The following is a 13796-nucleotide window of genomic DNA, read 5'->3' as shown; positions in this document are numbered from 1 at the left end:
AATATTACCTCAAACGATGAAAAAACAAGGGTTCCAATTCCATTTATCTAAGATCATGAGTGTGCAAACAATCTTTCTATATCAATATCTACATGAATGCCATATGAAGACTCGCTATTTATATGGTGCTTGGTAGCCAATAAATCTCTTTGTAACTTTTACAATAGGAGTAAATGTTGGGTTTCGAAAGAGGACTATAGGGAATCTAAAATTAGAAAATTATCTCAATACCCTTAAAGAATCTATGTGATGGCCATAAAACATATTACATGCTATACCTCATGGCCGCTGAAGAAAGATGAAACAAATTTGTTGCACAAACCATGCTAAACTAAAATTCACATTGATGCATTATTTGAATTGAATCCCCCTTTTTGACGGTGCTAGATGTGGTAAGGGGAAGGTTTCTCCATTATCACTTTAGAGGTATCATCACCAGAGTGTTTGGAGAAACTTTTATGAGGGTGTAGTATGTCGAGTTTCTTTAGAAGTCTTTAAAGCAATCACTGGTTGAGCACAGAAAACAGATCGAAAGCAATCATTATTTATATTTTAAAATATATTAATGTATAAAAATAAATATATCAATTTTAAAAATATGAAAGATCATGATAGCTGGTTTGATGATGTGGAATGGAATGGAATGAAGCAGAGTATCAAATGCATTTGAAATGAATTCCAACAGAACTCTTCACTGTGTCAAACGAGACTTTTTTTTTTTTTGCAAGACTGTGTCAAACGAGACTTGATATTGTGTTTATATTTTTCTCAAATTATTAAACGTTGCTTGAATTGATCTCTCTGTTTCATTAGAATTTCTCTTGAAAAAAAATATGAAAGATCAAAGATGATAGACACCCTCGACTAAACGTTACTACAGAAAAATGAAGAATGACTTTAGCATATATATTAAGCCCAAAAAGACGAACGAATATTGGAAATACGTAAGAAAGTTGAGTGATGGATACCATTGACTAAACTCCCACCGCATAAAAATGAATTATGACTTTAGCATAGTGTTAACCAAACAGACAAACTTTTCAGGAATTTTTTTCTTTCAAAATGTTTAGTATCAGTAATTGATACAAAGTTAAAAAAAAAAGTAATTGATACAGTAATAAAAGAATAAAATTAAGATTCTATTTAAAATAATTTTTATAATTAAAGACAAACTATGACATTTATATTTTATAAGTATAAATTAAATTAAAATTGTATTTTCTAATATAACGGAAAACAATCAAGTGTGTGTAAAAAAATTACACCAATAGTGTATCTACCATTGTATCATATTAAAGACTCTAGCACATATATAGGTCAAGCATATAAAGACGAACGTTAATAGACAAGAACTAGTACTTACATTCAACATTTAATTAATTAAATTCTAATATAATTTCTTGAAGACTTGCCTTTATAAAGACATTCACATCTCTCATTAACATGCATCATCGATCATAAGTTTCTTTTTCGAGTGATTATTAATAAGTTCACCATATATATAAAGCACTAATCATTGGTGTTTCTTATTAATCTCCAATGTTTAACTCAATGAAGCTTGTTCTACCATTAATGCTCTTTTGTGCCCTTGCATTCATGGTCATCACTTCACTACCTCATCAGGAGGAGGCAGAAGCTCTGTTGAAGTGGAAAGCCAGCCTTGACAACCAAAGCCATGTCTTGCTCTCTTCATGGACAAGAAACAGTACTACTCCATGCAATTGGCTGGGAATTCGATGTGAGTACAAATCCATCTCCAAGCTGAATCTTACAAATGCTGGACTAAGAGGTACACTTCAAAGTCTCAACTTGTCATCACTTTCAAAACTCGACACCATAGTTTTAAGCAGCAATTCCTTGTATGGAGTTATACCTCACCACTTTGGGTTCATGTCCAACCTGCACACTCTTGATTTGTCCACTAACAAACTCTCTGGCACCATTCCCAATAGCATTGGTAATCTTTCCAAACTCTCTTACCTTGATCTCAGTTACAATGATCTCTCTGGGATTATTCCATATGAGATAACACAATTGGTTGGTCTTTACACATTGTCCATGAGTGATAATGTTTTCAGTGGGCCCCTTCCACGGGAAATAAGCAAACTAAGGAACCTGACCATGCTTCACGTACCTCACTCCAATCTTACAGGGACTATCCCAATCTCAATCCAAAAGCTAACCAACTTGTCACATTTAGATGTTGGAGGAAACAACCTCTATGGCAACATTCCTCACAGAATTTGGCAAATGGACCTAAAGCATTTGTCACTTGCAGTTAATAGCTTCAACGGTTCCATCCCTCAAGAAATTGTGAGGATGCGGAATCTCGAGAAGCTATATCTTCAAGAAAGTGGCCTTTCTGGTTCCATGCCACAAGAATCATGGCTGTCGAGGAACTTAATAGAGATTGATATGAGCAGTTGCAATCTCACTGGCTCTATCCCTATTTCAATAGGAATGTTGGCCAATATATCACTTCTCAAGTTACAGAACAACCAGTTAACTGGTCACATTCCTAGAGAAATAGGAAAGTTGGTAAATCTCAGGTACTTATATTTTGGAGATAATAGTCTTTCTGGGTCCATTCCTCAAGAAATTGGATTTCTTAATCAAGTTGGTGAGTTTGATTTGTCACTGAATTATCTCACTGGTACAATTCCCTCTACAATTGGAAACATGAGTCATTTATATTATCTTTACCTTTATTCCAACAATCTCACTGGTAGAATTCCTGATGAAGTTGGAAAACTCTCTTTTATTGCAATCCAATTGGTAGCAAACAACCTTTCCGGGCCGATTCCAGCTTCCTTAGGTAACTCTGTCAATATAGAATCTGTTGTTCTTGGTGAAAATAAATTTTCTGGCCCAATTCCTTCCACCATTGGAAACTGGACAAAGATCAAAGTATTGATGTTAATGCTGAATTCACTTACCGGCAACCTTCCAATAGAGATGAACAATCTTACCAATTTGGAAAATTTGCAATTAGCTGACAATAATTTCTCTGGTCATTTACCTGACAACATTTGTCTCGGTGGAAAGTTGGAAAAATTATCTGCTAGCAATAACCAATTCATAGGCCCAATTCCAAGGAGTATGAAGAATTGCTCTAGCCTTATAAGAGTGCGGCTTCAACAAAACCAATTGACTGGAAACATAACAAATGCTTTTGGTGTATATCCAAATTTGGTCTACATCGAATTGAGTGAAAACAAATTTTATGGCCCCCTTTCACCAAATTGGGGAAAGTGCAATAACCTCACAGCCCTTAAAGTCTCCAACAATGATTTATCCGGTGGTATACCACCAAAGCTTGGCGAGGCATCAAATTTACATGTACTAGACTTGTCCTCAAACCATTTGACAGGAAAAATCCCAAAGGACCTAGGCAACTTGAAGTCTTTGTTAAAACTCTTGATAAGTGATAATCATCTTTTAGGAAATATTCCTACGCAGCTGACATCATTGCATGACCTTGATACCTTGGAGGTTGCAGCAAATAATTTGAGCGGCTTCATCCCAACACAACTTGGAAGGTTGTCTAAACTATTGAATTTGAATTTGAGTCACAATAAGTTTGAAGGAAGTATTCCTATCGAATTTGGACAGTTAAATGTTCTTCAAAGTCTTGATCTTAGTGTGAATATTTTGGCTGGATCCATACCACCAATGCTTGCACAGTTGAAAATGTTAGAAATATTGAATCTGTCACGTAATAATCTTTCTGGAGTCATTCCTTCCAGTTTTGGTGAGATGTTAAGCTTAACAACGATTGATATATCATACAACCAATTGGAAGGCTCAATTCCAAACATTCCAGCCTTGCAGAAAGCTCCTTTTGATGCACTCAGAAACAACAAAGGCTTGTGTGGTAATGCCTCTGGCTTGGAGTTTTGCTCGACATCAGGTAGCAAATCTCATGATCATAAGAATAACAAAATCTTGTTAGTAGTTTTACCCCTTACTTTGGGCACTCTAGTACTAGCACTTTTTGTTTGCGGGGTCACATATTATCTCCGCCGCACTTCAAGCGCCAAAACAAATGAGCCTGCAGAATCACGACCACAAAATCTATTTTCAATATGGAGTTTTGATGGGAAAATGATGTATGAAAACATAATTGAAGCCACAAATGATTTTGACGACAAGCATCTCATTGGGGATGGAGTGCATGGACGTGTTTACAAAGCAGAATTGTCCACTGATCTAGTTGTGGCAGTGAAGAAACTTCATTCTTTGCCAAATGGAGAAATGTCTAATCAAAAAGCTTTTACAAGTGAGATTCAAGCTTTGACAGATATTCGACATCGCAACATTGTGAAGTTATATGGCTTTTGTTCACATTCACTACACTCATTTTTAGTTTATGAGTTCTTAGAGAATGGCAGTGTTGAGAAGATTCTGAACGATGATGGACAAGCAACTACATTTGGTTGGAATAGGAGGATGAATGTCATTAAGGATGTAGCTAATGCTTTATGCTATATGCATCATGATTGCTCACCTCCCATTGTTCATCGCGACATATCCAGCAAGAATGTTCTTTTGAATTCAGAATATGTGGCTCATGTCTCAGACTTTGGAACAGCTAAACTACTTGATCCTAATTCATCAAATTGGACCTCATTTGCAGGCACTTTCGGATATGCTGCTCCAGGTCAATACTCTTTCTTTGTTTATACTAAAGATTTATATTATGATTTTCTAATTTTCTTTCGGACGTATAATTTTTTATAACTACACACGTCTCATGTTTGATTTTGAAATTCTACTTTATACATTATACTCTTTTGGTTTGCTACAGAACTAGCTTACACAATGGCAGTAAATGAGAAATGTGATGTGTATAGTTTTGGAGTATTAGCATTGGAAATTCTTTTTGGAAAGCACCCTGGTGATTTTATATCTTCACTCAATGTTGTGGGATCAACACTTGATGTCATGTCTTGGGTAAAAGAGTTGGACCTACGTCTCCCTCATCCATTAAATCATGTGTTTAAGGAGGTGGTATCATTGACAAGGATTGTTGTTACTTGCTTAATTGAAAGCCCACGCTCTCGCCCAACCATGGAGCAAATTTGTAAGGAGCTTGTAATGTCAAACTCATCTTCAATGGATCAAGCCCAATGATTGGGCTTGCGGATTATCCTTCTTCTTTGTTTATTTTTTTTTATGGAACCTTCTTCTTTGTTATTTGTTCTGTATTTGTAAACTCTTTTTTACCAGTTTGTATTAGATGTCATTTTCATGTCGGTATGTCACACTCATGTGGTACCAAATTTGTACTCAAATAACAAGTAGTTACAATGTCATATTACCAATTTTGAACAGTTAATTTGATATTTGTTTATTTAGTAGTGACATGTAATAAACTTTTAACTTTTAAGACTTAAAAACTATAAAGGGGTTAACATATCTATAGATCAAACGAAATAAAGATATAATGAAAACTATTACGTACCTCAAGTACTTTAATTTAGATTTTAACGAATGTATAGTTGTGATACTGGAAACAGTAGTGTTTGATAGTTTCATTTTTGAATTTTTATATTTTCAATTCTACTACGATAACACCTACAAAGTGAAATTGCTTTTAATAATTTAAGTGTTTTTTTTGAATTTTACTTTATAGCATGGGTCTAGTGAAACACATGGAAGCAACTATAGAATTCACTAATTCTTCCATCAAGTCATGTTGACACAACGAAAAAAGATGTAACTGATGGATGAATGATTATATGTGTACATGGTTTCTAATAGGGATGCTTCAAAGTCTCAGCTTGTCATTACTTCTAAAGCTCCGAAGCATAGATTTAAGCAGCAACTCCTTGTATTGTATGGAATATGGATCAACATTTGAGTTAAATCAAATACTATAAATTAAGTAAAATCAGAAATAGAACACTTGGTTAGAGAGTACTCGTAGAATGGAATAGCTTTAGAATATATGGCTCATATCTCGGACTTTGGAACAACTAAGCTACTTAATTTTAATTCCGCAAATTGGACCTCATTTGCAGACACCTTTGGATATGCTGCTCCAAGTCAATTCCTTTTCTCTATACTAATTACCAATTAAATTAATGATATTATGATTTTGTAGCTTTTCTTTGGCGACTATAAGCAAACATAACTACTTATAACTATCCACATGTTTGTATTTGGTACAGAACTAGCTTACACAATGGAAGTAAATGAGAAATGTAATGTGTACAGTTTTGGAGTTTGGAGTATTAGCATTGGAAGTACTTTTTGGAAAGCATCCCGGAGATTTTATATCCTCTCTCAGTGTTGCAGGCTCAACACTCGATGCCATGTCTTTGGTAAAAGAGTTGGACCTACGTCTCCTTCATCCATTAAATCATGTGTTTAAGGAGGTGGTATCATTGGCAAGGATTGCTGCTACTTGCTTAATTGAAAGCCCACGCTCTCGCCCAACCATGGAGCAAATTTGTAAGGAGCTTGTAATGTCAAACTCATCTTCAATGGATCAAGCCCAATGATTGGGCTTGCCGATTATCCTTCTTCTTTATTATTTGTTCTGTATTTGTAAACTCTTTTTTACCAGTTTTTATTAGATGTCATTCTCATGTTGGTATGTCACACTCATGTGGTACCAAATTTGTACTCAAATAACAAGTAGTTACAATGTCACGTTACCAAATTTTAAACAGTTAATTTGATATATATGTATTTAGTAGTGACATGTAAAAAACTCTTAAGACTTAAACAGTATAAAGGGGTTAACATATCTATAGATCAAACGAAATAAAGATATAATGAAAACTATTACGTACCTCAAGTACTTTAATTTAGATTTTAACGAATGTATAGTTGTGATACTGGAAACAGTAGTATTTGATAGTTTCATTTTTTAATTTTTATATTTTCAATTCTACTACGATAACACCTACAAAGTGAAATTGCTTTTTTGTTATTTAAGTGTTTTTTCGATCGAATTTTACTTTATAGCATGGGTCTAGTGAAACACATGGAAGCAACTATAGAATTCACTCATTCTTCCATCAAGTCATGTTGACACAACGAAAAAAGATGTAACTGATAGATGAGTGATTATATGTGTACATGGTTTCTAATAGGGATGCTTCAAAGTCTCAGCTTGTCATTACTATAAATTAAGTAAAATCAGAAATAGAACACTTGGTTAGAGAGTACTCGTAGAATGCAATAGCTTTAGAATATGGCTCATATCTCAGACTTTAGAACAACTAAGCTACTTAATCCCAATTCCGCAAATTGGACCTCATTTGCAGGCACCTTTGGATATGCTGCTCCAGGTCAATTCCTTTTCTCTATACTAATTAATGATATTATGATTTTGTAGCTTTTCTTTGGCGACTATAAGCAAACATAACTACTTATAACTATCCACATGTTTGTATTTGGTACAGAACTAGCTTACACATTGGAAGTAAATGAGAAATGATGTGTACAGTTTTGGAGTATTAGCATTGGAAATACTTTTTGCAAAGCATCCCGGAGATTTTATATCCTCTCTCAGTGTTGCAGGCTCAACACTCGATGCCATGTCTTACCGATAACTTAGACATACGTCTCCCTCGTCCTATAAATCGTGTTTTTAAGAAAGTGGTATCAGTGATAAGGATAAGTGTTGCTTGCTTAACTGAAAGCCCACGTTCTCGCCCTACCATGGAGCAAGTTTGCAAGGAGCTTATAATGTTAAACTCATCTTCAACGATCTAGTTCCACTTACAATTATAAGCCAACAGATTGAGGTTGCAGAATACCTTGTTCCTTGTTCTGCATTTGTAATTTTTTTTTTTCTGGTTTTGTATTATTAGTCATTCTATTTTTTTTATTTTTGAAAGTTAATTAAATTACCAAATTTTGTACTCAAATAAGTTGGTCCAAATAACAATAACAACAACAAAAGACATATTGCACTAAGTGAAATCAGTCATATGAATGAATCACGTTGTGTGATTGTACTTAATAAAAAATGAAGTTACGAGAGAAACTAATATTGATAATTAGAGCATTTTTAACGCTATGACCAAAGTTCTTTGATTAAACATCATATTCTTGTCACTTGTCATCGATGTCTCTAATTGTACATGTTTATACCTCATTGATCGATTTGCTCTCAGCTTTTCCACCACCATAGGGCGTAATCTCAATATCTTTTTTTATTCAATCATATCTAACTACATTTCTCATGTCTAATTTTTTTATATCTTTCTCTCCCCATCATTTTTGTTTTTTTTTTTTTGGTAAATCCCTATCATTTGATTGGGATGTAAGTTTTGTTTTGACAACTTGAGAAACTGTTTGGGATGTGAATGATCATTTATTGTTTTCTTCTTCATTTTTTATTATTAAACTCGGTGTCCCACGCGCAACTCCTTCAAATTTTTTGTCACATTTTTCAATTTACAATTCTTATGCAACTGAACCCTCGTGTAGCACGAGCAACTGAACATCGTGATATAGTTTTGTCCTAATCACATGTTTAGCAGAGAATATTTCGGGTACCCTTTGAATTTGGAACCTGAAAAAGAGGTGTTTTATTAAGCCACAGATTTATTTCACTTTCCATTTCATGCTACTACTACTACTATTGTTATTAATAGCCTCTTCTTCCTTCTTCTTCTTCTTCTTCTTCTTCTTCAATCAATCTCTCCTTTCAATTCCATCTCTCAGATCAGATCCAATCCCTCATTATTCCCACCACCCATTTCTTCAATTTCCCGCTGTTTTTGCCGGCATTTGAAATAATCACCGGGAAAAAAAACTGATTCAGATTTCTGCCAAACAGTGAATAGAATAGTAGTAACCTGCTCTGTATTGGGTTGAGTTTGTGGAGGAGCTGCTTGTGGAAATGGCGGGTGAGTCGCAGAATTGGGTGTTGATGGTGACTGCTCAGACACCCACCAACATTGCTGTCATCAAGTATTGGGGTAAGAGAGATGAAACCCTAATCTTACCCGTCAATGATAGCATCAGTGTTACTCTTGATCCAAATCATCTCTGCACTACCACCACCGTTGCTGTCAGCCCCACCTTCCACCAAGATCGGATGTGGCTCAATGGCAAGGTAAAGTTTGTTTTTTTACGTGATTTGTATGATTCAATTTTATGAATGTTTAGTTTCTTTTTCGATTTTTTTTAATGGGGCATCAGGGAATTATTGTTTTCATGTATATCCATTGAAAGTTGTTTTTTTTTAAGAATTGGAAAGCAAAATGTATGCCTTCATGCAGATGAGGAAGTAATGCAGGTGTTTTCAGTTGGGAATTATTGATTATTCATAGCATGCATGGATCCACTTTTAATCCTGCTATAATCACTTTTCTCTTGGTAAAAGCTATTACTAGTAATTATTTGCCTGGCTAGGTTTCCAAACACATGTGTTTGGTTAAGCTTTTGGAAATGAATTTTGGATCCAGATTTAATTCTTATAAGAAGCTTCAATTTGTAGCTTTTGAGTAGAAGTGCATTGACTTTTCGGGCCACCACTCAACAAAACACGAATCAGGATACTCTCATGTGAAAACTCTCTCATGTGCCATCATGAGAAATTTGTGCCTATCTCTCTCTCTTCATATGTATTAAATATGTGACTGTACCCTTTAAATATTTATGAAGACTGAAGAGAGAGATAGACGGACGCAATGTTTCACTTGACATTGTCATGTCACATGAGAGGATCCAAATCCACCAAACACACACTTAGTCAGCCATGATACAGTTAGATCGTATTATTTACGTGTGTCCACTACTTGATTGATACTTTCACACTCCTGTAAACTTCCACAGCAATGGCAATGATTATTTCTACATTTTTTTCTATGTAGTATCTAGTTGTTTGAAAGAGTGAAGGGGGAAAAAACAGAGATGTTCTTTGTGTGTGCCAAGATGCTAGCATAAAAAATTGTCATGCTTTTTTCTTTTTCTTTTTTTGATTCTTGGAATTTGATTTTGCTGGTTAGTGTAGGAGATTGCTCTTTCTGGGGGCAGGTTCCAGAGCTGTTTAAGGGAGATCCGTGCTCGTGCTTGTGATGTTGACGATAAGAAAAAGGGGGTTAAGATCACGAAGGAGGATTGGGGTAAATTGCACGTGCACATTGCTTCATTCAACAACTTCCCTACTGCAGCTGGACTGGCTTCTTCTGCTGCGGGTTTTGCCTGTCTTGGTAATACACACTTTATTTGAAAAATTTCATTCAATAGATATGACAACAAGGTGGGTTGCATTGCATTAGCGATTACAGGCCAGCACTTGTGCTGTCTTATATTAGTTTGAAAATAACAAAACCTTTTACCCCCTTCAATATAATACAAATAATCAGTTTTCCATACTTATAGCTTATTAGCTTAATATGGATTGCACGGGTCGATCCATCAAATCTGGTTGTGATTGGTTGGCTGCTTTAGCAGCTTTAAGACTTAACCCAAATAGGGCAATGGATTTGGTGATACTTTTAACTGGTTGGTCCAATCTAGTTTCGGAAACCATGGAGAACTTTTTCCTGAACAAAGACACTTATCTGCTGTTGTATCTTTTATGCCTTAGGATTGGGATTCACAGAGGACTGACCTAATTCTTTGTTCAAGAATTTTTGGAATATTGCATCTCACTTTATATTCTTCATTGCATTAAAGCAAATATCTTCAAATTTTAGTTTTGTTCTGTCTAGTGCAATTGCAATCTAATTCCCATGCTTTCTTATTTTCAATATCTTGGTTCTTGGTGCTATTAATTTTATATTAGGTTTAATATAGTTACGACATGTCATAATGATTCCTCTGTCTTTTTGTGTGTGCAGTTTATGCCCTTGGGAAGCTAATGAATGTCAAAGAAGATGAAAGCCAGCTATCTGCTATTGCAAGGTCTTTCTTTTCTTAATGACTTTAAAGTGTTATGACTTGGTTGCAACATTTTGTATTTTGATAATATGTTGTACCAATTACGGACGGACATTGTCATATACAGGCAAGGATCAGGTAGTGCTTGTCGCAGCTTATATGGGGGATTTGTGAAGTGGATTATGGGAAAAGTAAGTTTATTTATTTTACATTTTTTAAGCATTATGTGTATCTAAAAATCCATTTGTAATTTCTACTCATTTGATATTTGTAGGAGGAGAATGGAAGTGATAGTCTAGCAGTTCAACTAGCTGATGAAAAGCACTGGGATGATCTTGTTATTGTTATTGCTGTGGTATGCTGCACTTTCAGTCTTCATATAATTGAATGGATTAGTTCACTGTTGAGTTTTAACTTTGAACATGTATCAGTAATAATGGCCTGTTGCGATTATTTCTCGATGCAAAACCCGTAGCTCATGGTTTCTATTTCTCCATTCCTTTCTTCCAAGCTTTGTTGCTGTTGGTTTATTTTGTCATATTCTTAGACTGCTGTTTCTTATTCACTTGATGTCATTGTCTATCTTAAAGAAACATACATACATAATATACTAATTTAGAATTTTGTAATTTATCCAAGACATTTCTTGTCGATGAGGTGTTTCCATTTCATCTGAGCACCATGTATCTACACCGTTTTGTATTCTTATATGCCATACTTTGCTCAATATCCCCATCTTATTATTTATTTGTAGGTTAGTTCACGGCAGAAGGAAACTAGTAGCACCTCAGGAATGCGTGAGAGCGTTGAAACAAGTTTGCTTTTACAGCATAGAGCAAAGGTACTTCATCCCTTTCCTTTGTACAAGTTTTGCATCAACCATGTTAGATGAGCATTTCTTTGTATTTTAGTAGAGACCTTCCTAATCTATAATTCCATATAAAGGGGACCCTCCTTGGGGTTTTCCCTAAAATCTTGATATTATGTGCTTTGAAATTTTAAAATGAGGTAGAAAATTATATATTCCAATGCATTTTGTCCACAGTAAGACCCCTACTTTCAGGCAAATTACTATTTAAAGGGATTGATTTTCCATAGTTTCTCTATCAATTTCAAAGAATTAATGTGAACTAGTATTTTGCTAATTGTTATGCAAACAACTATCTTATAGTAATTTAAGTTATATTAATTTTTACACTTTTGTTGTTTTCTCATTTGGACTGCAATAGGAAGTAGTGCCAAAGCGGATACTGCAGATGGAAGAAGCCATAAGAAATCGTGATTTTGCATCTTTTTCAAAACTGACCTGTACTGATAGCAACCAGTTTCATGCAGTCTGCTTAGATACATGTCCCCCTATATTTTACATGAATGATACATCCCATAGGTAGGCTCTGGTAACTGTGACATTTAGTTATTACTATTACCTCTGTTATTAGATGATTAGATCACAAGTGTGTCATAATTATTTTCTAATTTATTATTGACGATCCTATTTCACTTCAGGATAATTAGCATCATTGAAAAGTGGAACCGCTCGGAAGAAGCTCCCCAGGTTTGAATTACTTTTGTGGTCACATTCTAATGTCAAAATGTAAATAAGTTTATGCCATAGTGGTCCTACCCAGCTTAAACATGATTGCCTTAGTGGAGAATAGCTGTGGTTTAAACCAGAAAATCCATAGGATTCTGTTTGAATATTAATGTCTAGTTTTGACTTACAGGTAGCTTATACATTTGATGCGGGGCCAAATGCTGTTCTAATTGCTCGCAATAGGCAAGCTGCGGCCCTTTTGATTCAGAGGCTGCTTTACTACTTCCCTCCAAATTCAGATGACCTCAACAGGTGCTCTTTTTGTTTTGTGATTCGTATGCATACTCTTCTAGATTTTTGTCAATCTCTTTGAATTGCATAGTTACCTGCAAAAATTCTCCCCTCCAGTTATATTATTGGTGACAAGTCAATTGCAAAAGATGCTGGGATCAATGGAATTTCTGATGTAGAAGCTTTGCCACCTCCTCCAGAAATTAAAGACAATATTCCATCACAAAAATACAAGGGGGATGTCAATTACTTCATATGTACCAGACCTGGAAGGGGGCCTGTTTTGCTATCTGATGAAAATCAAGCTCTTCTCAATGGTGAAAATGGGCTTCCCAAGTGAGTTTAAGGACATATTCCCATGGTTGGTCAATTCTTCATCAGACTCACCCAGTAGGGCTTCATTAACCTGAAATATTGAGTTTTTTACTACATGACCCTTTCAAGGAAGCATGTGGTATCATTATTTGTTCATTCCGAGTTTGCAACTTGTGTTTTTTCATATATCTGTAATTCTTATTTCAAATCTTGGTGAAAAATAAGTCTCATTCCTTTCTGTATTGTTGAGCAAAAACTTGAGTTTGCAAGATGTCAGCTTTTTAGGTGAACAATTTCCCTATTTTTGTTAGTGATATGACCACTGTTCTCATTCACCTCATGGGATGGCCCTCAACTTTTAACATTTTGTTAAAACATACACAATATAACTAAGGCTAACGACACCGGTGTAAATGAATGTTAGCACATACTTTAAGATAAAAAAAAGCAAAACACTTGCCAATTGGGATGAAAGTCGGTTCATGTTATATTGTTATATGCTCAACTAGTATCTAAACCCAAGTAGTCAAACATAATTCATAATTTGTATTACGCTGAGAGAAGTACAGGCAGTTCAACATGGTAACTTGATGCCAGTGCCTTAACTCTCCATGCGGGCATGGTAACTTGATGCCAGTGCCTTAACTCTCCATGCAGGCACTGAAGGAAGAAAGTTCTTAATTGGTTTGATTATCAAACTAATCATGGTGGAAATTAACACCCAAAGCATTGATTGGTTTACATTAAATCAATGCTATTGACAAAAAATAAAGTCAATGTTAGGAGTCCTTTGATCACTCCAAAC

The 13796-nt window shown here is 35.1% G+C and overlaps 2 protein-coding genes and 1 pseudogene across 2 annotated transcripts; all 3 read left to right on the top strand.

The window, feature by feature from the left end:
- Positions 1 to 1451: 1451 nt before the first annotated feature.
- On the top strand, positions 1452 to 5357 carry LOC130717531 (probable leucine-rich repeat receptor-like protein kinase At1g35710). The gene is made up of 2 exons (XM_057567777.1): positions 1452 to 4660; positions 4808 to 5357. The coding sequence occupies exons 1-2, from the start codon at positions 1540 to 1542 to the stop codon at positions 5131 to 5133; spliced, it is 3447 nt and encodes a 1148-aa protein (XP_057423760.1). The 5' UTR covers positions 1452 to 1539; the 3' UTR covers positions 5134 to 5357.
- A 1833-nt stretch (positions 5358 to 7190) lies between these two features.
- On the top strand, positions 7191 to 8337 carry LOC130717537 (MDIS1-interacting receptor like kinase 2-like; annotated as a pseudogene).
- A 160-nt stretch (positions 8338 to 8497) lies between these two features.
- LOC130717534 (diphosphomevalonate decarboxylase MVD2, peroxisomal) lies at positions 8498 to 13331 on the top strand. The gene is made up of 10 exons (XM_057567779.1): positions 8498 to 9079; positions 9980 to 10178; positions 10812 to 10875; positions 10979 to 11042; positions 11126 to 11206; positions 11606 to 11692; positions 12081 to 12238; positions 12358 to 12406; positions 12576 to 12697; positions 12794 to 13331. Exons 1-10 carry the CDS (start codon positions 8864 to 8866, stop codon positions 13014 to 13016), a joined length of 1263 nt encoding a protein of 420 aa, XP_057423762.1. The 5' UTR covers positions 8498 to 8863; the 3' UTR covers positions 13017 to 13331.
- Positions 13332 to 13796: the final 465 nt, after the last annotated feature.

This window comes from Lotus japonicus, chromosome 5 (genome assembly GCF_012489685.1).
Source record: "Lotus japonicus ecotype B-129 chromosome 5, LjGifu_v1.2".
NCBI classification, from domain to species: domain Eukaryota; kingdom Viridiplantae; phylum Streptophyta; class Magnoliopsida; order Fabales; family Fabaceae; genus Lotus; species Lotus japonicus.
The sequence above is the reverse complement of the archived record's forward strand: the minus strand, read 5'-3'. Positions and strand labels throughout refer to the sequence as shown.